This window comes from Micromys minutus (genome assembly GCF_963924665.1).
Source record: "Micromys minutus genome assembly, chromosome: 14".
Taxonomy (NCBI): domain Eukaryota; kingdom Metazoa; phylum Chordata; class Mammalia; order Rodentia; family Muridae; genus Micromys; species Micromys minutus.
The window spans coordinates 2,584,446-2,609,184 of record NC_137983.1 but is presented as its reverse complement, the minus strand read 5'-3'; the positions used below and the strand labels follow the sequence as shown (position 1 = coordinate 2,609,184).

Here is a 24,739-nt window from a genome sequence, read left to right as displayed (position 1 = left end):
AAAATGGCAGCAGAAAGGCCTGTCAGGTAGCTCTGTTGGTAAAGACACTTGCCGCAAGCCCTGACAGCCTGAGTCCCATCCTAGAGCAGAAGCAGAATGAGCAGGAAGAATAAGGGACAAAAGGCAATCAAAAGCTATATATACTTACTGTCACTGTAACTCCAGGGAGTCTAACACTCACATGCACACACACATAGTTAACATAATAAACGTCACTTCTTAGGGGTTGGGGAGATGACTCGGTGTGTGACCCAAATGTGCAATTCTAGGCTATATCCCCAGTACCCTTCTAAAATGGCACAGGTGGGGAACAGGAGCCTATCATCCTCGTGATAGATCCACTTGGAGCCCACTGGCCAGCCAGAGTAGCCAAAACGGGGACCGTCAGGTTTAGGGGAAGCTTTCAAAAGAAGTAGGGCTGGATAATACCCTGTATTGGTTTTTGTGTTTGCACAAAGACTTTAAATACAATTGCTAAATGAGTTGGTTAAAAAAAACCAAACTACCAGGTTTTCCCAATAAAGTCGGGGAAATGAGGCCAAACAGCGCTGTGAGGGGCCAATTCCAATCCGGCCTGGAACTCTGGCCGAGGCTCCACCCACCGCGGGCCCCGCCCTAGCAGTCCGCGCCTCCGCCCGCAGTTCCTGCACAGCTGCGTTCCCGGCGGCAGGGCCAGGCGCGGCTCCGGGACAGGTGACACCGAGCGGGACCGTCGGATAAGCACAGGCGGGCGGGAGCTGGGAGCTCCGCGGGCGTAACCGCGGGAGGCAGGAGGCAGAGGGGTCGTCTCGATTCGGCCCGGGGTCGCATCCGCTGCTTTCTGCTCTTCCGGTTGCAAGGATGGGGCGGGGCCTTAGCTGCACCGCCAGCCATTCTCGAGCTTGACGGCACGGTGACGTCACGGAGCCTTTTCCGCGCCCATTTCCGGGGTCTGCACTAAGGGGCGGAGTCTGGGTTGTGCGACCAGCCAACCGCGCTCGCGTATGCAAATACACGCGGGCCCCGCCTCCAGGCGCCGCCCGCGCGGTCCTTTGGCCTACGGATCCGGGTCCAGAGGATCAGGTCCCGACGCCACTTGCAGTTCGCGCCCGGCCGCCCGGGGGCGCCAGAGCGCTGTGGCCCCACGCATGACTGCCCGGAAGAGTTCGCAGCCTCGCGCCGGACGGCCGCAGCGTCAGCCCGGGCCGGGAGAGCTCTGCACGAGGCCCCGAAAGATCGTGTTTGCGGATGAGCTGCGCTCCCGGGCCCCACTGCACCCAGAGAAGCTTCCCAGGAATCCGGGACCCCGCCCCAACCCAGTGCCTGATTACGAGCTGTGAGTGCCCCCTCGTGGCTTATTGTTGTAAGACCGGGTCTGATCGTGTAGTTCAAGATAGTCTCTAAAGAGTTAAGATCCTCCTGCCTCAGCCTCCTAAATTCATCACGCCTACCTTCCCCCTGTGCTTCTTAATGCCTTGGAGAGAGGGGCAGTGAGGTTTGGGTTTTGATGGGCGGACAAGAGTTTATGAAATTAGGAAATGGGATCGGTGGTCGAAGACATTTTGACTTGGGGGCCCAGCACCGGCAAAGAAAAGCCAGTATCCATGATGGAGTAGAAAGACAGATTTCCCTCTACTCACACACTAACTGACACCTTCCAACCTGGTAGTAAATACCCACCAGTGACCAGCAGAAGGGACCGGAGTCGCTATGCTGCAGTGTTCCAGGACCAGTACGGGGAGTTCTCGGAGCTGCAGCGGGAAGTGGGGGCCACACAGGCTAAGCTCCAGCAACTGGAGGCCCTGCTGCTGTCCCTGCCCCCGCCGCGAAGCCAGGTCAGCCCAGGACCCCCTGTGCCCCAGCTCCCTGCAGCTGTGCGGCACCTACTGGGTGGCATGCTCTCACTGCCATGGTGGCCCTTCTGAGCCCCTTCCTCACTTTGCCCTTTCAGAAGGAGGTTCGAATGGCAGCTCGTGTCAGGAGAGAGTTTGAGAAGAAGCAGGCGGTGAGTGGAGACTCCTGGGGTCACAGATTTGGCTGAGGATGGAACCATGTAATCAAAGCTAAGGTTTATAATGGAAAGAGCTGAACAGCTTGAGGGCCTCTGGCCAGAGTGTCAGGAGGACTTCCTCTACTCTTATTCCCCTAGGATTCTGGTTTCCTGGATAAGCAGGCTCGCTGTAACTACCTGAAAGGTAAACTGAGGCACCTCAAAACCCAGATCCGAAAATTTGATGACCAAAAGGACAGCGACAGTGAGGACTCCGTGTACTTCTGAGTGTCCTGGAGATGGTGGCTGGCTCTTCCTCCCATGGGGAACCACACACGTTCTTCCAGGGGAAGCAAGTCCTATTGAGAATCCCAGAGAATAAACATGGATTAGACACCTACTGTGTACAGCTGCCTAAAAGCATCGGTCACTTTAGAGGGGGAGTGAGGTTCAGAGACCTGTCCAAGGCCACGTCATGTGGGGGCAACAACTGTGTAGATTTCAGTGGGGGGGGTGAGTTGGGAGCAGCCTGGTTTGTGCTGTGATGGGGTACACCAGGGGTAAGAGCCAGGCATCCTGGTCCTGCCCACTCATAGGTCCTCAGTTTCCCCAGCCTAGGGTTGGTGCTGCATAGGCTGTGTGTTGTCTGATGAGACTCTAACCCCTGAGCCACTGAGGATGACAGGCCAAGAGTCCAGTTGCCCCTGGTCCTAGGAAGATGTCTTCCAACAGTGGCCCACGTGTGGGGTTTGTAGGAAAAGTTGATCACAGGGCTTGAACGCAGGCCTTGGGGATGCTAAGTCAGGATCTCACTCAGTCCCACCCCAAAGTTGGGCCCCAAACTCCCTGGTATTTTCCTTTTTCCAAGGCAGGGTTTCTCTGTGTAGCACTGTCCTTAAACTCACTGTATGGACCAGGCTGGCCTCGACCCGAGATTGGTCTGCTTCCACCTCTCATGCACTGGGGATCGAGGGCATGTGCCGTCACTGCTGGGCTACCCCCCCCCAGGTTCCTTTCATCACCAAACATCAACACAGTTAAACTGACATCTCAGTCTGTCCCCCCCTCTTTATGGCAACTTTAGAAATGGGGATGTGTTACTTGGGGGAAGAAGTTGAATTCAAATAGACTCCACTGTAAAGGGGTAGGTTGGTCTCATGAACATGAAAGTACCTCAGGCTTTCAGGTGTGGCTTGGTCCAGCAACGGCAAAGCTGTTTTGGGAAAGCTTCGACCAGGGCATCTTATTCCTCCACAGCAGTGAGGTGAGACTCCCACCCCATTGGGACCTGCAGAGCACAGGCTAGCCCTGGGTTACTGCCCCAGCACAGCATTAAAAAGCAGAGGCTGACTGATAATGGAATATCTTTATTATTGGCCACGATTTCACAATCCTGCGGTGCCCTGTATGGGCCACGCACCCCTGCCCAGCTGCCGTGGCCCTACCAGACACCCACGACACCAGCATGCCGGCTCCGGACCCTCAGCCCCGCCCTGCTGCAGGGCTGGCAAGACAAGGCTGGGGCCTGGGAGATTCGAATCTTTTTGGTTTCATGATTATTTAAAAAATAAAACAAACCAAACATTTCACAGTCTTTAAAAAAAGAAATCAGTCTCAGAAGAGAAGCTGGGGCCCTGATCCCCAGGGTCCCAGCTTCCATGTGTGTCCGGGAACATGACCATCACTAGCTCGAGCCATAGGGCCAGTTGAAGGTGCTCCCTGACAGGAGCATGTCACGGATGAGTGTCTCGATGGGCGTCTTGCCCACCAGGCGCATGAAGAAGAGCTGGGAGATGAGGGATGCGGGCACAGCACGCAGGGCTGGCAGCCGCAGCAGCAGGCGCCCAAAGCGCTGGGGCTGCGATGGGTACTGGGCACGCACGTACTCGGTGAGGGCCACCTGGGCCTTCTCCTGCAGGCTCTCCACATGGGCTGGGTCAGAAAGGCCGCAGGCATCTGCAGGAAGCAGGGACAAGGGCAGTCACGGTTGGGGAAGCAGGATAAGGATGCCAGCGGAGGCGGCATGAACAGATACAATCCCTGGGCACGTGTGGGAGAATGTCAGCGTCCACCACAGACTAGCTGCTCCATGCAAGGGTAAAGGAAGGCCCTGCCCTACAGGAGGCACTACTACTCTGCACCACTTTGTGGGAGTAGCCTCCAGCCAGATCTCCCTCAGCCACGCCCACCGGAAGGCCCGATATCCCTTCCGCTCTCTCTGGAGGGCATTAGACAAGGTCTGGATCTCTAGTCCGTACAGTCCTGGAACTCTCTGGGCCCTCCCTTGCCTCAGCTTACACCTCGGGCCTCTAAAATATTGCACGGTCGTCCCCTACCGGGAGTGGCCCTGTGTGGTATGGCCCCAGAACAGAGGCAGGCGCTCGGACGCCTGCCCTGCAGTGTCGGCCTGGGTCAAGGGTAGCATTGACAGCACATGCTGGAGTTTGCCCGAGTTGCATCTTTTGGAGTGTTGAGTCCAGGAGGGTACTGTCTGGGTCAGTGTGAGGGACCAGGGGTGAGGCCTCCGGCAGTGTCTGAGTAGGGGGCTGGAGGTAGTGTTAGGCCAGAGCACAGCAAGCCAGGTAGAGCAGCGGTGTCACCTGTGTCGAGGGTGTGGCCTGAGGCAGCGTCCTCAGTCTAGCTGGGGAGTGGCCCAGGTTGGCTAGAGAGGGAAGGGCGAGGCCGGGTTGTCGGAGGCTGAGCAAAAAATCAAGGCTGGGGGCGTGGTCTAAGGGCGTGGCTTGTTCCTGGGAATGGGCTGCTCAGGGCGTGGCCTGTGCATAGCTGGGGCAGAGGGGGCGGGGCAGCTCACCAGGCGTGAAGAGCGCGATGGCCTTGAGGCAGCCGTACTCCGCAGCATCCACCTGCAGGCGGCCCAGCTTGTCCACCTGCTCCTGGAAGGCACGCACCTGGTCCATGAAGGCCACGGCGCGCTCGGCAGCCATGGGCGCGGCGTGCAGCCCCGCGGCGGCCAGCAGCGGTGCCGTGTGCAGCGGCAGCGCCGCCTGCGCCGCGTTCAGCACGAACAGCTCGCTCCAGCTGAGCCGCAGCAGCGCCACCTGGTCGGCGGCCGGCAGCTCCGGGAAGAAGGGCGCGTGGCGGGCCCACTCGACCGTGCTGAACAGCAGGCGCGCCGCCAGCTCGCACACGTTGTCGATGCCCAGCACGGCGCCGCCGCCGCCAAAGCGCCCGGCCGCGGGGTAGGGCTCGGCGCGCAGCAGCTGCGCGATCAGCTCGGACACCGGCGGCCCTGCGAACGTCTCGACGCCCGCCGCGCCCGGGGGGCTGCAGGCCGCGGGGCCCGGGAGCGCGTGCGGGATGCGGCCGCGCTGCACGGCTGCAGAGGGAGACGGGGCGCGTTAGGCGGCAGCCGGGAGGCCCACCCCCACCCGGTGTGGCCGCACAGGGCACAGGGCACTAACAGCGTCTGGCGGCCACCCCCAACATCCCCACCAGCTGCACCTCCTCCTTTTGCAACGTGGAGGCCACATCTGTCAATCACCGAGAACTCCAGTTCTGTCCCTGGCCTCTCCCGCTACTTGGAATTCTCCCCAAGGGAACCACATCGCTAATGCGGCATGGTAGTGGTCCCCAAGAGCAGGAGCTGCCATTGTTAGCTTTGCCTATAGTGGTGCAAACCTGCTATCCCAGTCCCAGAACGTGGAGGCAGGAAGGTCAGGAGTTCAAGGCCAGCCTCAGCACAAACTAAGTTTGAGGCCAGAATGGGCTATGACTGTTTCAAAAAATAACTGAAAAAAAAAAATCCAATGTTTTTCTGAGTCCTCGATCACGAAAGGATTGAAAGTAAACTGAGGCACCGAGGCACAGAGGAGCACAGGTTGGTCCCCCAAGGCATTTTAGCAGCCTGGGGAAGGCAGCCTGGGCAGGGAGCCAGGAGGCGTCTAATGAGCATGCTTTAATGAGCCGACACCTGTCTCAATGGTGGGTGAACTCCAGGTCAGCCCAGGAAGAGCCAGAGCCAGGGATGCAGGGGACACAGGAGGCAGCAGGCCAAAACAAGAGAAGCTGGGGACCACCTGTCAGCTGGAGCAGGACTGGGCCCCAAATGCTCCCAAGGAATGGAAACCCCACCCTCACTACTACTCCCTCACCCAACCTGGTCCTGCTCCAGGGCCTTTGCCTAGAATGTTCCAAATCTCCGAACCTTGCTCCCCCCTGCCTTCGTCCTCTTCCATCTAGTTTAGACGGCTGGAATTCACAGTTCAGCGCACTCCTCACCCATGCCCTCTGCCTGTTTCCTCCTGTGTCAAAGGTGGGTGACCACCAGGTACAGGAGGAATTAAGTGACTTTGCTTTCAGGATGCCTGCCAGGTGTGAAGGGATGGGTGGATGGTGATTCCAGCCAAGAACCATGGTTGAATCCTGCTGAGCACCAGACCCTGCCGCAGGCCCGGGAGATGGGCACATGAACACCGGCACTTTCAGAGCAACACGGAGTGCACACGCAGTAAGCAGGGGGCCCCAGGAACTCACAATCAAGGAGGTGAGGGAGGTACCAGGCCATTTAGAAGGAAGGACAGCACTAAGTCCCAGCAGTCACAGGCTCTGACTAGAGACCTATCAGGACTTCACATCAGATAGACAAGTCGAGACAAAAACTTGTTCTGGGCAAGGACAAAGCAGGAGTCACTTCCAAACTTAAAGGGACCAAAGAGTCATCCAATAAGGCTGATGCTTGTCTGTTGTTTTGTGTGCACGTGTTTTTTTTTTCTAACCAGGTTTTGCTATGCAGCCCAAACTGGAAATCCTCCTGCCTCAGCCTCAGATGCTGGGATGACAAGCCTGTACCACTATACCTGACCGTCAGGCTCTCAGAAGCTCTTTTACATGATGTCCCAGGCGGCCCACGCCCCAGGCACACAGCTCAAGCAGTCTCCCCTTCTGCACCAGCCCAGGCTCCCAGTCCTCGGGGTGCACTTGAATCCTGAAGGCACCTAATAGGACCTGGGGCCCAGCTGTACAGTGTGTTTGTCCATTTGTCTATAAACTGGATGAATCCTGCCTTCAGCAAACACACAGAGCAGAGAGTAAACAAATTTTAAAAGTAAAAATAATACTCCCAGTTCAGAAAGGGAGGAGGTGGTCACTGAGGAGAAAGGGCAAGGAGCTGCCCTTTGAGGTCAGAGGTCAGGCAGGGCCTGGGGAAAGAGCTGAGTGGCTGCACCCCACTACCAGGCATCTGGTATCCTAGCTGCCTCCCCCTGGGCCCCCAACAAGGGCCTGGCTATGGCCAAGTTCCCACGGCTACTCACCCTCCTTGCGCATGCCCACCCGGAAGCACTTCTTGAGACGACAGTATTGACACTGGTTCCGATGGTGCTGATCAATCTGACAGTCACGATTGGACCTGGAGACACAGGCCAGGGTTCCCAGTGATGTGCCTGAAAACCCTTGAGAAACACCAGCGGGGGCTCCCTGGTTTGCAATGGAAGCCCCAAAAGCGTACTGTAAGGGCTCAGTTCCCAGACTTGGAAGGGCAATCTGATGATAATGGTGTCGAAGGACAGCACACAAGAGGGCCCTTGAGAAAGGGTTTTGAAGGATGCACAGAAGTTCCCCAAGGGGGCAGAAGGAAAAGCACTTTCTGACAGAGGATGCAGTGGAACAGGTCTGAAGCACAAAAGGATGGAAACCGAATTCTGTTCACTTTACTTGGTCACCACCAGGCCACGTGCCAGCTGTGAATGAAGTCACTTCTTCACCGGCTCAACCTTACAGCCTACGGTGAGAAGGAACAGACAGAACTTTTCTCCCCTGAGAACACTGGCCAGACACCCGTGTCTCCATAAGCCCAGGACTCTTCCTCTGGACAGCCCTCGAAGAATGCCCATCCTGGAGTAGAGCGCAAAGGCAGAAATCACGCTCCAGGCTGGTCTTTCCTCCCAGCCTGGTCCTGTCCAGCCTCGGGCGGCGACCCGTACCGGAGCCACTGACGGCTCCAGCCCAGCTGGGGTGCTCTGGGCAGGGTGCGGAGAGCCCAGACCCTGTGACTTTTAGAGGTCCCCAGGAAGGGGCCCAGCTGGGGCAGAGAGAACTCCGGCTAAGCCAGAACAAAGCCAGCGGCAAGCAGTGACGGGGGATCAGGATCAGGGCGGCCAGGCGGAACTGGCCAGGCCTTAGGAGGGCGGGCCGGCTCAGGGAAGGCTTTGCCGTCTCCGCAGTATGATTGGGACAGCTTAAAACCCATAAAGCTGTAAGTTCTTCTGGATATCTCACCTGAAGTGTATACATGCTTTGCCCATTGTCCCATGCTCATTACAACGGCTGTCCCATTTCTGTGTTGGGGATGGGGGTGGACACTGTCCCCTCAATATGCTGTCCAGGCTGCCCTCAGCCTTCTGAGTAGCTGGGACTGTAACACACTGTGGCTAGCTTCCCGATGTGACCACACACTGCCCATGGCTCCCTGCTGCCCTCAACCCAGCACAGCTCACCAACAGCACAGCCCACTAAGCATCAGGGAGACCCTCCTCTGCCTGCCCTACCCCAGGGCCTGGAGGCCACTTCCTGGAGGCCCCCCCACCGGAAGATAGCTGCTGGTCCACTTAGGCTCAGAGAGGGAAACCAACCACAACAGGTCCCACAGCATAGGTCCTGAGGAACCCAGAGAGCAGGTAGAACCCTGAACCTGCCCCAGTCCCCTTCTCTCTCCCCAAAGACCCAGCAACTCTTTCCAGACGGAAGAATGAGGCCAAAGTCTGGTGGCCCAATTACAGCTGGAGGAGGGGAGCAGGGCGGGTCCTCACCAAGTCCAAACTCTAGCATGGTGGCAACCCCCACCTGACCCGCCACTACCATCTGCCCACACCCCGCCCTCACAGCTCCACCTGCATATCCACTGGGACCGGACCTTTCCTGTGACCCTACAACTTCTCTGGGGCTCTGGATACCTGGGAAACTGGGCTGCCTGCCCTGTTCTGAGACCCTGCACGCTCCTGGGGAATGCAGAACCCAGCGTCTGCATGCGTAATCTACAACCCCTGGCCTGGACAGCCAACCTCTTTTCCAAGGGGCTTTCTGTCCCCAGAGGCAGCCAGTAAGCAAGACCACGCCCTGCACGACCCTGCAGAGGGGTCCCCACCACACCGAATCTCCTACGGGTCCTTCACTCTTAGAGTCGCCCCAAAGTTTAAGGAGTCGTCCTGGAGCCCCAAGGCTGAACCAACCAGGGAGTGGGGGGTGCGGTCAATTCCGGTGGCCTAGCTGGCCCTCCGGTGTCGGCTTCCGGTGACCCAGAGTCTAAGGGGTACCCCTCTGATGGACAGGCACAGACCCTCGTGCATGCAGCCCCCCGCTTCCGGCGAAGGCAGCCATCCCGAGCCACCCACCCGGGAGTCCCTCCAGCTGCCCATGCCAGGGCGACTTTGGAAGTGATATTTGACCCAAGGGCGCGCCGGATCGATCCGCGCGGCCGCAGACAATGGCCCCTGGACGCCGCCAGCCCCGCTGTGCGACTTGCACGTCTGATTCCCGCGGGGCACCACGCATGACGAGCTCTCACGAGAAAGGGGGCCCTGGGGGCTGGAAAAAGGGTCCCACTCCTGACAGCATCCCTGAGCCCTCCCCGCCTGGCAGAACCAGCTCTCTCCAGAGCAGGAGGACAAGAGCAAAAGACCACCTGCGAGGGGGGGCCACCTGCACGCAAGCATCGCCAACTGTATACCGGATCAGGACTGGGGCCGAGCCCGTGGCCTGGGGCGGGAATGCGGGTGCGGGGAAGGTCAGCGCCAGGCCCAAGGTGACCGAGTAGGTCCGGGCCAGCCCGGTGGCCGCGCGTGGGGCTCACCGGCAGGTGTAGCTGAGATTGCGGCGGATGCTGCGCTTGAAGAAACTCTTGCAGCCCTCGCAGGTGAACACGCCGTAGTGCTTGCCGCTGGACTTGTCCCCGCACACCACGCAGTCCACCTGCAGCCCCGGACGCTCCTCGTCGCCCGGCTCCGCGTCGCTGGTCGCCCCGGGAGGCGACGCCGAGTCGTCCTCGGTCGCGCGTGGGTAGCTCCCACCAGCCTTGTCCACGCCGTTCGTGTCGCCTCCGGGGCCGCCCCAGCCACCGGTCACCATGGCCATAGCCCCGGGGACAGCGGGGCCGGGGCGCCCCGGGACGAGTCCGTCCCCTCTGGGCACGCCTGGCGACCCGAGGAGGACCCGGCTACCCCGGGCGCATGCAGCCCGCGCGCTCGGGGGGCTCCGGTCGCACCCCCCAAAAAAAGTTTTGCGGCAACTTCCTGCGGCCTGTCCGCGCGCCAGGCAGGAACTGGTCGGGCCGGTTCCAGGCCAACTTTCCCACGCGTGCCCGCGGCCGACGGGGGCGCGCTAGAGGCGCGAGTCTGGGGCGCCCGGGTCCCGTGGTCCGGAGTCCTGGGGACCCGGTGGCGTCGCGCGGGCCATGGCCCGGCCCCGCCGCCCAGGCCAACTTAGCGGCTCGCCATCCGAGCGCGCGCGGGCGCCCCCGAGCCCGGGGGGAAACTTTGGTTGCAAGTTGCGCGGCGAGGGGGGAGGGGCGGCGGGAGCGCGCGCCGGAGACCCGGAGTCCCGCACGCCGCGCGCGCCCGGCCGCAATCGCAGAGGTCCGGGCGATAGAGCTGAGTGGAGAGTGCGGCCCGCGGCCTTCCCAGGATCGTCTCCCGGCCGAGCGCGCGCGCGGCCGGCCTGGGCCTGCGCCTGGGCCCGAGCCTCGGCCTTGCCCTGGCGCTCGCCGCCGGCCCCGCGCTGCGGCCGGCCTGACACCCGCGTTCCATCGGCGCCGGCGGGGGCGGGGCGGGGGCGCGCGGCGCGGCCGGGGGCGGGCGCTCGTTGCCCCGGCGACGGCCGCCCTTATAAGGGCATGGGGTAGCCGCGCGCCGCCCGGAGCCGTGGGCCGGCGAGAGGGCGGGGCGGGGCGCGCAGCTGACCCTCCCCCACGCGGCCGCGCAGCCTTAACCCCTGCGCGCCCTGTCCCGGGCATGGGGAGCTCGGCGCGGCTTCCGGCAGCCGCGCCCCCCGGGGACATCTGCACCCGGGCACGCCCCCGCCGCACCCCCGCGCGCCCCGCTTTGCTCTGCTCGGCTGCCAGCTGGAACGGGACCCCCCTTCCCCAAAGTCTTCGCGCCCCGCCCCGCCTCGCGCTCCGCTCCGGTGAACACCTGGTGTCCGGAGTCTGAGGCTGGGGGGCGCGCTGTGAGGTCAAGGGGTCCCCCTCTCTCCTTTCAGGCTTCAAGGGTGGGAGAGGCAGGGCGTTCGTTGTCCCTCCGGCCGGAAGGCGTGCTAGCCCTGGGCTGTTGTCCCGGGTCCCCCTTCATTTCCTTTTCTTTCTTTCTTTTTTTTCTTCACAGAAAGGGCTTGGCCTGGTGACCGGCTGGGCCACAGATGTCTCCCCCCCCCCCCCCCCCCCCCGCCCAGAGCCTCCCAGCTGCCGCCACGCCCCTGCCCCCTCCAGTTCTACTGGAGCAAGCATTTATTAAGCACCCTTTGTATGCAGGGCCTTCCAGGGCACGCATTTATTAAGCTCCCTTTACTTTTGAGGCCTAGATGGGAGTTGAGGCCTGACTCTAGGTCTGTTAACGTTTAACCGGTTAACCGACTGGAAAAGTCCCTCTTGGGGTGACCTTTCACTCCTGAGTCACAGTTCTGACCTCCAGGCCTGTTCTGCCTCCTGTGCAGGCCTGGGTCCAGTATAGAAACCAGGGCACACAGCCAACCTGGACAGAATGCCCTCTTCTGTGCCCCATCAAGGGCCTTGTGAAAATCATCCCACAAAACCAGCCCTCACATGAGGGGACTGATGCCTGCTAGCCCAGGTAGGCCCTGTGCCTTTGGACTACCCAGAAGAATCTGCCTGGATACCATGTGAGAATCCAAATGCAGAAAGCAGGAAGGACTAGGATCAGACTGGAGCAAGGACTTCCCAGGAATCTGATTAAAATCGGCTCTGCTTTAGTGGTGACAAAGCCTGGGTGGCCCAGAAGATAAATCAGTTTAGGGATCATAGTTGGTTATTTGGGATGAAGACAGTCCCAAATTGGACTGTTCTCGAGTCCTTGGTGCCAGTATCTCAAGAAAAGATTGAAAGGGTGGAGGGGGAAGAAGGGCTTAGGAGGACAAAAGGTTCTGGAAGAAGGGCCTGAGTCCCAGAAGTACAAGTAAGCAAGGGGTTTGGGGAGACTAGTCTAAGTGATGGGTCCAAAAGGACAAGTTTTAGGTGGGAGAAAGTGAGTTCCAGGAGCCCCCGCCACTCTTGGGGCCCAACCGAGTGGGCTGGGCCTTGCCCCGCCCCCACAACCCCTGCCCGTGGCCCCGAGGTGACATTTGACCTTGCGGTTGTGGAGAACCCAGGGACAAAGACACACTGGGCCCATCTGCTGCTGGGACGCCCGTGGGAACAGCCAGACACTGTCGCTGCCTGGGAACCAGCCCTGCACGCCCCCGGCCGGGGGTGACCTTGGCTGACCACTAAGATCTGTCTGGATCTGGTGGCTAAAGGTTAAAATGGCTTGGGCCAGCTGACCGGGCAGGGTGCTTTCCTGAATTCCATTCTGGGCGCTACATGATAGGGATCCTGAAGGTCTGTATGGTCCGAAAGAAGGAAGCAATCCTCTGCCAACCCCCACACACCAGCAGGGTAGCCTGCCTCACTAGTCCTGGTCCCTCAAAGCCCCCACAGTGCCGTGGGACAACCACACGGAAGCTCCAGCCCCTGGTTCTTGCTGCCTGAGGCACTGTGTCCCGCCCCCGCGCCCCGGGACTGACAGCTGCTCAGAACACCGGCACAGGTGTGGCCCGCAGGCCAGTCCTGCTCTACAGTTTCAAAATGGAGGACGGCTGCAGCCCAGCTCCCATCCCACCCAAGCAGTCACAGACACACCTCGCGCACACTCTCTCCTCGGGAGCCCACTTTGGGCATTGTTACAGGCATCCCCACCCAGAGGCTCTCAACCATAGCACAACATTAAGTTTCACTTTATTCTTACTACGTTCAATTATGTGTCTGTGGGATCCCTAGGAGACCAGAGGCCTCAGATCCAGAGAACTGGAGTTCCAGGTGGCTGTGACCAGCTATGATGGGTGCTGGGAACTGAACTCTGGTCCTCATCGACAGCAGTAACTGCTCTTAACTGCAGAGGTATCTCTCCTGCCCCTCCATTTAACAGCAACAACAGGTTGTTGTGTGAATGTCAGAGGACAACTTTGTGATGTCTATCCTCCGTCCACCTTTATGTGGGATCTTGGAATTGAATGCAGATCTCAGACTGTCACTGTTAGGAAAAATATTAAGAGAACGGTGGGGGGGCATATGGAGGCACAGCAAGGCACGGGGGCAGGGGGATGCCTCTGGCGGACCTATGCTGAGGCATCTCTTCTCCCTGAGAGACCAGCCACACAATGGCATGGTACAGAATAGAATTTATTCAGGGCATGGGGAGGGGTGTTAAGAGGGTAGTAGGGGCAGAGAGAGAGAGGAGGGGGTAGGCAGCCCCTTTTATAGTGCCAGGTAACTGTAGGGTGGGGTTTTCAGAATCCCAACAGTCGCTTGGCAGCAAGTGCCCTTGCCCAGTCAGTGGTCATACTTTCAATTTTCTTATCTATTCATTCATTCGCTTTTGTTTTTATATGAAGGTCTGGGCACCGTGTGTCTGCCTGATGCCCACAGAGGCCAGAAAGGGGCACTGGACCCCTGGAACTGGAGTTACAGACAATTGTAAGCTGCCATGTGGGTGCTGGGAACGGATCCCAGATCCTCTGCAAGAGCATCCAGTGCTGCTAACCACGGAGCCTTGTCTCTAGCCCCTCATTCATTTCTGTCTTTGATACTGTGTCAGTATCAAAAAGTAGTCCAGGTTGGCCTTAAACACACTATGTAGTCAAGGATAGCCTTAGACTCTGAGTGCTGGCTTCCCAGGTAGGCACAGACTTCCCGGTGCGTGTGGCACTGGGTTTGGAACTCAGGGCCTGGAGCACGCTGGTGGGATGGGCGCACAGAGGCAGCTCTGAGCCTTCAAGCATGCTCAGCAGGTGCCCTACTGCTGGGCAATTCCTGTAAATGCCGGTTCCAAAGCAGCCTGGGGTTGCTCTCCCTGGGAGCACGCTTCCCATCCACACCCTTAAGCTAAGCTCCTCCCACCTCAGTCCCCTCTTGAAGGGACTCTCCAGCTGCCGGGGACAAAGGACAGGTTTGTGTCATTTATTTTGTTACATTTGCGAGGGAGGGCATGTGAACATTAGTGCAGAGCCTGCAGAGGCCAGAAGGGGGCGACGGATCTCTTCGACCTGAAGTCACATGCGCCACGGCTGCTGAGGCTGGCATTTAAACCCATGTCCCTGCAAGAGCAGACCCTGCTCTTAGTCACTGGGTCACCTCTGCCCCACACAGGACACTGTGCCACTACCACCACCTCTGTGTGTCACACGCAAGCTTGGTCCAGGCCCTACAGGAAGGTCTGGGTTGTCTGGGATGCCCCAGGCTCCCCCAGGGTCCTGGCAGTGGCTGTCAGCATTGCTAGCTCCTCTGCCTGCTGAGCCTGCATCCGAGCCACCTGCTGCTCCAACTTCCGGCATTGCTCTTCCTGCTTCCGGTGGGCTCCTCTGAAGGCCAAAGCTAGAGAGCTGCAAGCCGGAAGAGAGATGGGAGAAGCCTGGCTGAGCTGTCTGCGGCTTCTCTTAGAAGCATAGAAATCCAGGCCCAGGGAGACCCACCTGTGAGCCCTGCTCAGCTCTCTGTTCAGCTCGGCGCTCTGAGCACATCTGGTTCGGCCCTTCTGAGCCACCTGTTCCAGCTGCCGCCGCAGGGACCGCAGCTGTGCCCGCAGGTCCACGGCCCTGAAAGGGTGCAAGAGAGGCTGTCCCGGCCATTCTCAATCCTGTGGCCTCCCGCACCTGCAGACATACAATGCTTCCAACCACACCCCCTTATGCATCCACACCAACTCCCACCGGGCCGACACTCACCGGGCCAGGGATGCTGACAGTTCCTGGGAGATATTCTCAGCGTCCCACACTTTGGTCATCTGACCACTCAGGAGGGCAGGAGAGCCCTAAGGGAGGGGGACAGTAGAGAACGTACTGTGTTCACCCCAAGTTGGATATGGAAGGCGCCCAGATACCGGCTAGTAAAACTACTTAGGTTAGTTTTATTTTGTTTTAGTTTTTGAGACAGGGTCTCTCTGTGCAGCCCTGGCTAGCCTGTGGAACTCGCTCAATAAACCAGGCTGGGTTCCAGCACAAAGATCTGCCTGCCTCTGCCTCCTGGGATTAAAGGCTGGCGCCCCAACTGCCCAGCCATTTATTTAATGTGTGCGTGCGCGCATGTGCCACCGTTGAACGTGGAGGTCAGAAGACAACTTATGACGTTGGTCCTCTTTTCACTCTTTGTGTAAAGAACGGGACACCTGCCAGTGTTTCCACAAGACCCGGGGCCCCCACCTTTTTGAGACCTGACTCAGACAGACCCAGCTGTTTTCTTTTCCTTTGGGTGCTGCCAGGACTGCACTTTAACCCCTAAGGGACTTTGCCTTCCTCACTAATTGAAGTGTCCTCCATCTCGGGTTGACCTCCACGCCCCACCCCCATCACCCTCCTCCCTTCAGCTTGCCTGGCCTGGGGTTCTCTTTTCAAATTGTAATAAATTAAGCTTCAGTTAGCTATATTTTATTAATGCAGCTAAGAACCCTCAAAGGAACCCTAATTCTCCAGCTCTGCTGAGGCGCCTCAAGATTGCCAGTGACCCTTCTCTCCTGACTTCTAAATATTTATTGTTACTTCTAAAGATTTGTTTATTTGTATTCTTTGCGTATGGGCGTTTGCAAGCGTGTGCGTGCAGTGTCCACAGAAGTCAGAACAGGGTATCAGATCCTCTAGAACACCGAACGAGGCTGGGAATCGAACTTTCGTCCTCTGCAAAAGCAGCCAGGGCTCTTAGCCGCTGAGCCATGGCTTCAGCACCGCCTGTACCCCTGGGATTGAACGCCTTGACAACGCGGTCTTTGGGCAGAGTGGCGGATACTCACAGGGACCACGGTGGCAGGAGCCATACCTGGTAGCGCTGCTGTATGTCCTCCCCGGCCTCCTCCTCACTGCTCGGGTCCTCGCTGCTGCCTCCGCTGCTGCCATCGCCCACTAGGTGAGCCCGTTCCCAGCGAAGCTGCTGCAGGAGCAGCCGGTAGGCAGGCCCCTGGGCCCGCAGCGCTGCCTCCCGCAGCTCCAGCCCGCGTTTCTCTCGCCGCGCTAGCTGCAGCCGCAACACCAGGTCAGCCAGACTGTCCTACGGAGTGGAATAGGGCTAGAGTCAGCTGCTGGGGAAACTGAGGCCTTCCTGAGTACCCTCAGAAGCCTGGCAAAACCTCAGAAATAACATTTGTGGAAGCTTCTAGAATTTCTCAGACCTTTTTTTTCTTTTTCTTTTTTTTCTTTTTTGTGGTAACACGGATAATGGTGCAGGTCATACTATCAGCACTGGAGGCAGGGACAGATGAATCTCTGTGAGTTCAAGACCAGCTTGATCTACATACAGCGGTCCAAGCAGTCAGGGTTACAGAGAGCTTAAATATGTGGGTCTGCAACATGAATGCAGTGCTGGAAGACGCCAGAAGAGGGCGACAGAACCCCTGGAGCTGCCGCCAAGTGGGTGCTGGTATCTGAACCCGGATCCTCTGCAAGAGCTCAGTCCAAGGGCTGTGAAGTCATGATCCTCTCGTGGTACAGGATGGAGAAGGAGTGCTGCACTAGTGAGCCACCCTGCCCCCAGCCCCAGGAACTCACCCTGGCTGCAGCCCAACATCTCCCACGGGAAAAGAATGTTGGGAAAGCAGCTAATCTTGATTTTTGACCTGACAGAATCGAAAATCTCCCCCACCCTGTGGAAGTGACAATGAGGGAGTATCTAAATTGGGGTGACAGATGGAGACTCTGGACTGAGTAGGAAGTGAGCTGAAGCATCTCTCTCTCTCTCTCTCTCTCTCTCTCTCTCTCACTGCAGAGGCAAAGTGATCCCTGCCCAGGCGCTAGCAGTCATGACTTCCTGTCATGAGAGACCACACCCTGGAACTGTCAGCCAAGCAGGAACAAACCTTCCTTCCTGAAATTGTTCCTGTCAGAGATGTCATCATAGCAGCCAAAGGGAACTTATAGAATCTTATGGAAAACCTAATCAGGAGGACAAACTCCTATGCAGTCCTCAAAACCTGACCTCCAACTCTCCACACAAGAAACCAGCTCCCCACTTAAGGGATGCCCCGCCTGTCTCTGGGCTCCAGTGACATCATGAAGGATTTGTCGTAACCATCCCAGCACATTCCTACCCGAGTAGCTGCTAAGTCCTGCTGGATCTGAGACTTCTCGAGCTGGGGCAGGGTGGGGCCAGGCTGGATCTCCAGAATAGCCTGCACTGTTGCTTCTGCATGAGGCACAGTGGGCTTGGGTACAGTGGCAGGTGCTGGGGGGATCTTCACCAGGGCCCAGCGCTCCCGGAGATGCTGGATGTAGCCATGGAGCTGAGTAGCCAGTTCCTCTGGTGTAGGCTTGTCCACACTGCTGCCCTCTGGGCTATAAGAGACAGGAGGCAGTCCAGCTGTTCCCACCACATAACCCTAAGGAACCACAGGTTTATGCCACCTTCCTTCTGGGCTATGTGAAGTCCTGGCCACTTCCTGTACCCCTCCTCTCAACTTCCTGGCTGCCATGGTGGATTGACACCTCCGAAGTCATGAGCCGAAACTTAGTAATAACCAAATAAACTTAATAAACTTCTCTTCACTGATTTTTTTAACCTAGTTTTAGAGGCTGACACCAGGGTCTACGTGACTTGATGCTTTGTGTATGTGTGTGTTTGGTGTTGTATTCATTTCAGACAGGCTCATACTGTGTAGGCTAGCCTGGAACTACTCAGACTCTGTCTCCTGAGTGCTGAGGCCAAAGACTGTCACCACACCTGGTGCCGCTAAATAACCTACTCCAGTCAGGCCTTGTGTCAGCCTAACATGATGAGCTCAGGACCAACCCTGGGCAGTGACCGATGACCCTGACACCAAAGCCCAATGTACAGCAGGCTCTGGGACATGCCCCCGTCACTCTCATGGACCAGCAACTCTTGTGCTTCTTGTGTGTACCTGGGCTGGGGTGTCTCTATACCCATGGCTGCTTCCTTCTTCACCAGCAGTCTGAAGGCCTCCTTCTCAGCAGCCTCCAGGTCACCCTTGGTAGCTCCAACTCCAGCTCCTAGGCCAGCTGTCTTCAGAGCAAGCAGCACCTCGTACACCTCCTCACAGTCCTCACTGTGGGATAAGATCTAAATGTTTCAACACTCAGCTCCAACCCAGGCAGAGGCAGGCAGATCTCTGTGAGTTCAAGGCCAGCCTGGTGTACATAGAGAGTTCCAGGCCAGCCTGGGCTACACAGTAAGACCCTGACTCAAATAATGTACAGCAAACCACAAAAGACACCTCCCACTGATTATTCTTTATGGGTCAGAGTAGAATGTCATGGTAAGGCAATGTATCTTCTGAAGGTCCTGTATCCGTCTGTATATAGGCATGCAGCGCCATCCCACTCCCAATTACCACCATCACTTGGAGTAGGCACAGACCTATACTGCAGAGCCAGACGCAGGGCTGTGGCCTCAGCCTCCCTCTTGCCCAGCTTAATGCTGAGGCTCTCACAGCGGCCCTTGTAGCCTTGGAGCACAGCCAGCAGGAGGCGATTGAAGCACTTCAACTTCTCAATGCTCCTGCCTCCAAAGATGGGCAACAGGAAAAGTGAATGAGGCTCCAATCACCCAGAGGTGTTTTCTCCCCTTCCCCATTGCAACCCAGTGGCAGGAGGAATGATGTCCTTAAAAGCTCAGCAGCTGTAACTCATCTGCTCACCCCTGGAGCTGCCCCATTTGTTCTTCCATGAAGTACATCTCGGGGGCTGGACGCTGTGTGGAAAGGCACCCAAAGCTCTGGGTGCTGGAGTCGCTCTGGAGGCGTTGGAGAAGAGGGTGAACCATGGGAGAGTCCTGCCAGGAAGACATGACTTGATTTATCTGAAAGCAAAGCCCCAGAGGTGTTTTTCTCCCCTTTTTTCAGAACTGGGAGTGGAACCAGGGCCTTGGATCATGTTACCCATCTGCTTTACCACTGAGGTACAGCTACATCTTTGGTTTGTTTGGGGGAGGTTATTGGTATAAACATGTGGAAAGTAAGCGCGCACATGCGCGCATATATGTGTGTTTGTGTGTGTGTGTGTGTGTGTGTGTGTAGCATGGCATGTGAATGGATGTCAGGGAACAACATATCAGAATCAGTTCTCTCCTTTCTCTCTGTGGAACCCAGGGATTAAACCTGTATCAGCAAGCTTGGCAACAGGTATCCCAAGAAGCTGAGGCATCTATCTCACCGATGATTTTATTTTTTCTTTAATATGGAGACAAGGCCTTGCCACATTTACTGGTCATGTTCCTGTTTTGGGCTCTTAAGCAGTTGGAGTGACTGTGGGGTGACTGCTTTGACCTACCAAGCTGGTGGTTTAAGCTTTTTATTTTTTCTTTTAATTTTATGTGTGTGGGTGTTAGCCTACAAGTCTGTCTATAGATGTGCATGTCTAGTGCCTGTAGAGCCCTGAAGAAGATCTGGAACAAGAGTAACAGATGACTGTGAGCTGCCTTGTGGGCACAGAGAACTAAACCTGAGTACTCTATGAGACTAGCTAGCATCCCTAACCATTGAGCCAAGTCTCTAAGTCCTGTTTAGTTCTTTCAGATACTATAGGTTGTATTGACAGTTTCCTCCAAGATAGAAACATTCCATTCTGCAGAGACGCTCCTGAAGCAGTAAAGTAAACAACTCCAAATAGTTTCAGGAAGTTCCTGAAACTGAGCAGATGGACTAGACCCCTCCCCGCCAAAGTAAGGAAAGTCCCTCTGAAACTAGTGAACCAATAAGTGAGCAAAGAAGACCCTGAGATCAGAACAGCTGTCTGGAGGAGGTTTAGACCAGAGTCACTAAGAAAGGACAATCTCCAACCTGTGCAGTGAGCTCAGGTCCCCAGCTTACATGAGCTGTCACTCAGGCTTCTGTGATGCAGCTGCTTTGAATCATTGCTGACCATGTAACTACAATCCTGTATGTACCCATAGTTACACCCATAATATGTACCCATGATCCTATTTGTAACCCCAATAAAACTTATTGGTTCACCGAGTTGGACTTTGGTGGTGTCCACACATTGATGTGTCATGGGCTCCTTATCTCTGGTCAGTTGATGTGTGTAGTATCTCCCCAGAAAAACTTTTGTCACACAACATTATGGGTTCCCATAAAGCACACACTGATGTTTACCACTCACACTGGGAAAGCAGGGGACATCATGACTTGGACCCAGAAGGCTTTAGGCTTACCTGAGGTGTCCAGGGTCTCTTTTCTGCCCCAGAACTGCTAGAGTTGCTATTTCTATGCCCAGCTCTGAGGATGGAAGGAGGCGGGGAGGCCTCCAGCTGCATCAGGGAATCCTCCAGCTCCTGTACCTGCCGGTGATAGGGAATCAGGCCGAGACTTCACATATTCAACCAACTCTACACCAATGCAGCCTGGGACAGTCTCCAGCTGCCAGAGAGCATTCATCATTCAAGGCCTAGCCAGGGGAGTGCAGCTTCTGGCAGGGTGATGGGGACACAGGACCATCACCACATTGTGTTTTTCTTTTTTTGTTTGGTTTATTTGTTTTTTTTTTTTGTTTGTTTGTTTGCTTTTTGCTTTTTTAAAATGCATTGGCGTTTTCCCTGCAGGTATGTCTGTGTGAGAGTGTCAGGTCCTTTGAAGTGGAGTTACAGACCGTTGTGAGCGGTCGCGTGGATGCTGGGACTCAAACCCGGGTCTTCTGGAAGTGCAGCCAGTGCTCTAGACTCTCCAGACCTACACTTTATTCCTTTCTAAAATTTTAAGAGATTGTGTCCAGATTATACCGCCCCAACTCAAGCCACCCCCTCCCTAGCCCCCCACCCCCCGCAGCCTCTCAAGCAGCTGGGATTTCAAGTGTGCAGCACCACACTCAGGAGAATTTTTAGTGTTGTGAGAAGCCTCTGAAAGCTAAGCGCTAAGCCACACCCCTAGCCCCTCATTGGAGGATTCTAGCTGTCATTCTACCCCTGAGTCACGCCCACAGCCTGACTAGAGGATTCTTAGCAGAGCCACATTGGGCTCTGTATCGTACTTGCCCTCGTCCAGTTTTGAGGCATTTGCCTATCTTGTCAAAACTAGTGCTAAATTGTGTTCCTTTCATCTCAGCCTCTGAAGCCCTTGTCATTACAGGCTTGTCTCACCACATCTGGGTTTAGCATCACCCATAATCTGTAGGTTTCTGGTCACCTCCAAATAAACGCCCCGGTCCATGGCTGTTGCCCCTCCTCCATCTTCAGGATTATGGCCCACGCCAGACTGTTCCTCTCACAGTCATTGGATGGCGCAAGTGAACACCTGCAGCGGGTCAGCTCCTCTCAGAACTCACCACACACAAGAGCAGTTTTAAGTCCTGCCCAGCCGTCAACACCCTGCGTACTGTGGCCTCCCCACGCGTGCCTTCGTCTCTCCCACTCTGTCCCAGACACAGTGATCTCAGGATTTGTGCTGGTTTGTGTGAATCTGACATCTGCTGAAGTCATTTTGAAAGAGGGACCACAATTGATAAAAGGCTCCCCCAAATGGACTTGTGGACATTTTTCTGTTTGACAACTGGTGGGGAGGGAAGGGCCAGCCCATTGTGGGCGATGCCATCCCTGAGCTGTAGGCTCTGGTTGTATAAGAAAGCTGGCTGAGCAAGCCATGGGGAGCAGGCCAGTGAGCTGCCCCCCCACCCCCGTGGCCTCTGCATCAGCTCCAGCCTCAGGTTCCTGCCGGAGCTTCCCTCCATGATGAAGTGAGGCCTGAGAGTTTTAAGATAAAATAAATCTCTTCCTCCCCAATTGCTTTTGGTTGTGGTGTTTTATCGCAACAAAAGAAACCCTAAAACAAGTCTGGGGTAGCTCACACCTTTAATTCCAGCACTGGGGAAGCAGAGGCAGGTGGATCTCTGTGATTTTTGAGGCCGTCCTCGTCTATAAAGTAAGTTCAGGACAGCCCGGGCTCTGAACCCTGTATCAGAAAAAACAAAACCAAACCAAAAAAAAAAAAAAAAAAAAAAAAAAAAAAATACCTCCTAAGATAGGATGTGTGTGTGTGTGTGTGTGAGAGAGAGAGAGAGAGAGAGAGAGAGAGAGAGAAAGTATGTGTGTGTGTGTGTGTGTGTGTGTGTGTGTCTGCAGTGCAACTCACACAGGGTCTGTAACCTAGGCTAGCCTTGAACTCAGTCTACTACTGAGAACAACGTTGGTCTTACCCAGGGCTTGCTTGACAGGAGATTGTTCCTCTTGAGCTTCCTGAGTGTTGAGATCATGGGGTGCTGCCTGTCTGTCTTCCTTGCTCCCCCTCTCACTATGCTGTCTCATTTGGTTACTTCCTTGGCACGTCTGTCACTACTCCACGTCAGTGTGTCTGCTCCCAAGGCAGGATCTGCCTCTTCCCCAGTCACCAGCTCACCCGTTTCTGCAGAGTCTCTTTCTCCGCCTGGGCGTCCTGCAGTGAAGTCCAAGTGCACGCCAGCTCATCCTCCCGGCTGTCCAGAGCCAGCCGCAGCCAGGCGTTCCTCTCTATGAGGCGAGCTGCTTCCTGCTCTGCAGGTCCAGCGACTTTATCCACGTCACCCAAGGAGCCCGGAGCCCCGTGGTCTCTGTCTTCTACTTTCAGTGGCTTTGGAAAGCTTAGGGAGTGGTGGCGCCAGGCAGCTACAACTGCCTCAAGGGAGCTCAGCCTGCACTGCAAGGTCTCATACACATTGGGTGCTGATATCTCAGAAGGGCCAGTATCCAGGGGGGCTTCTTGCGGGGCCTGGTGGGCTTCCACCTCAGGCTCGCACCGTTCTTCCGGACTCAAGGGTAGGACCCCATGGGATCCCACATCACAATCCTTCTTGGTCCTGTGAAGATAGTTGGGGAACCCCAGCCACCTGAGACTCTGCAGAGGCCTGGAGGGCTGACCCCAGGGTCCCTAGGAAGGCTGAGCAGGGAATGAGCTGCGGCTGGAAGATGAAAAGGAAGAAGAGAGAGGCGGGCGGGGGGCGAGGGGCAACGGCAGGTGAGCGGTGGGAGGCAGCTTTGTGCTGGCCCCAGCTGGAATACAGGGTACACACTAAACGCATCCTACCGGTTCCCGGGGCCCTGCAGGCCAGGACCGAGGTGTTCCTGAAGCAGCCCAGGTTCACCCCCATTGGTGACATCTACCTCCTCTGAGCTCTCAGCAACAGGGTCCAGCTCCCCCTGTGAATGAACGAACCCCACACACAGGTTCTCGGACATCACATCCGGCTCCCCCTCCCCTGGAGGTCTCCCCTACACCATAACAGTTTCTGAACCAAGCAGGCCTGGATTCCCAGGATCTACGGGGCTGGGTGTGGCAGGAAGAGGGGCACACTTACAGGCACAGGATGCCTCCCTCGCCGGCTTCGGGGCCGTGTGGCCCGGGTACTCATTGCCTGTCACTACAGTCTGCTCTCAGTTTTTGCCTGTCACCTTGGAATCCTTGTTTTCTGTTTTTTTGTTTTTCCCTGTAGGAGTTTTGGGTCGTCTGCGCTGATTGACACATTTACATATTTGAATACCTCTCTGAGACTGTCTACTTGACCTACTCCCTCGTCCTCATCTTCCCTATGGAGGTATAGGGTAGGGACCCTAAGAATCCTCTTTCCTCCCCAGACTGACTTTCTTAGCACCAAACTCCCTCACCCTGGGGTGTTGGCCCTGCGGCCCTCTTCTCTGCTTCTCCAGGGCACCTTGGGAAAGGCCTGAGCTCCTGGGCATATCTCAAGCCATCCTGGCCACTAGCTACTGAGGCCGAGATGGACAAAGGTGGCCTAGGAGGGGTTGAGAAACAGGAAGCTCCCCTACCCTGATCACATGGACAGTTATTGTTTCGTTTCCTTCTCCAGGATACTGGCTTCCTCCAGGACGGGAAGGGGATGGAGGAACAGGACTTTTGTCCCACTCCAAGATATCAGTATCCCCTTATCCCAGCCCAAACCTGTAGTCCCTCCATTTTCATTTTGGGCTTTCTGTGTCCCCCTGTTCACCAGGGCTCCCTCTAACGTGAAGGTCTTTTTAAATTTTATTTTGTGTTTCTAAAAACAAAAACAAAACTGTAGGCGCTGGCTCCAGCGTTTGCATAGCTTTTATTTTTCACTGCTTCACACATCTTTGTCTGCGGTGGTCCTACTTGTTTTCGACATCAAACTCAGGTCCTCAGGATTGGCGGTAAGAGCCTGCACCCTTGTCCAGTGGCCCACAAGTTTCTCTTCAATGAGACTGAACTGCTGCGTTAGGCTGTTGGAGCCGGCGACAATGAGCTTGTCCACAGTGTGTCTGCTGGCATCTTTACTTTTTCTTTCCATCTTGGTTTTTACACAGCATCTTATATAGCCCAGGCTGGTCTAAACGCCCGATCTTTGTCTTCCGGCCCCTGGAGTGTAGGGATGCCAGGTGTACACCACCAGCCCGCATTGAGGTACTGGTGAATGTATCCCAACCTAAGTCACATAAGTAACTGAGAGGGCACTTGGCCAACCCAAGCCAGGTCCTACCATCAAACGGCCCCGCCCAGCTCAGTCTCCTGTCCTATCACAGCAGAGACCTTGAGAACCATAGTGTAATTAAGCCCGAACTGCAAATTCCGCCCAATCCGGGATTCAGTCCACCACGGGTCACACCCACTCCCAATA

At 56.5% G+C, this 24,739-nt stretch overlaps 3 protein-coding genes across 6 annotated transcripts; 1 reads left to right on the top strand and 2 right to left on the bottom strand.

Moving 5' to 3' along the window:
• Positions 1 to 70: 70 nt before the first annotated feature.
• On the top strand, positions 71 to 2,350 carry OCEL1 (occludin/ELL domain containing 1). 2 transcript variants are annotated; one of them, XM_080928865.1, is made up of 4 exons: positions 642 to 1,315; positions 1,649 to 1,814; positions 1,931 to 1,984; positions 2,129 to 2,350. In XM_080928865.1, exons 1-4 carry the CDS (start codon positions 984 to 986, stop codon positions 2,255 to 2,257), a joined length of 681 nt encoding a protein of 226 aa, XP_080784991.1. In that variant the 5' UTR covers positions 642 to 983; the 3' UTR covers positions 2,258 to 2,350. The 2 variants fall into 2 exon arrangements, with proteins under 2 accessions (XP_080784992.1, XP_080784991.1); XM_080928866.1 differs by lacking the exon at positions 1,649 to 1,814 and having other exon boundaries at positions 71 to 1,315; positions 2,129 to 2,305.
• Positions 2,351 to 3,326: 976 nt separating this feature from the next.
• NR2F6 (nuclear receptor subfamily 2 group F member 6) lies at positions 3,327 to 10,727 on the bottom strand. The gene is made up of 4 exons (XM_080928852.1): positions 9,777 to 10,727; positions 7,243 to 7,337; positions 4,782 to 5,306; positions 3,327 to 3,925 (listed from the first exon to the last, which is right to left on the bottom strand). The coding sequence occupies exons 1-4, from the start codon at positions 10,055 to 10,057 to the stop codon at positions 3,654 to 3,656; spliced, it is 1,173 nt and encodes a 390-aa protein (XP_080784978.1). The 5' UTR covers positions 10,058 to 10,727; the 3' UTR covers positions 3,327 to 3,653.
• Positions 10,728 to 13,430: 2,703 nt separating this feature from the next.
• Positions 13,431 to 23,835, bottom strand: USHBP1 (USH1 protein network component harmonin binding protein 1). 3 transcript variants are annotated; one of them, XM_080928838.1, is made up of 12 exons: positions 23,444 to 23,835; positions 23,173 to 23,285; positions 22,510 to 22,945; positions 20,337 to 20,462; positions 18,823 to 18,956; positions 18,543 to 18,683; positions 18,067 to 18,231; positions 17,260 to 17,503; positions 15,996 to 16,223; positions 14,912 to 14,997; positions 14,660 to 14,782; positions 13,431 to 14,569 (listed from the first exon to the last, which is right to left on the bottom strand). In XM_080928838.1, the coding sequence occupies exons 1-12, from the start codon at positions 23,495 to 23,497 to the stop codon at positions 14,392 to 14,394; spliced, it is 2,028 nt and encodes a 675-aa protein (XP_080784964.1). In that variant the 5' UTR covers positions 23,498 to 23,835; the 3' UTR covers positions 13,431 to 14,391. The 3 variants fall into 3 exon arrangements, with proteins under 3 accessions (XP_080784964.1, XP_080784965.1, XP_080784966.1); XM_080928839.1 differs by having other exon boundaries at positions 20,337 to 20,456; XM_080928840.1 differs by lacking the exon at positions 18,543 to 18,683.
• Positions 23,836 to 24,739: the final 904 nt, after the last annotated feature.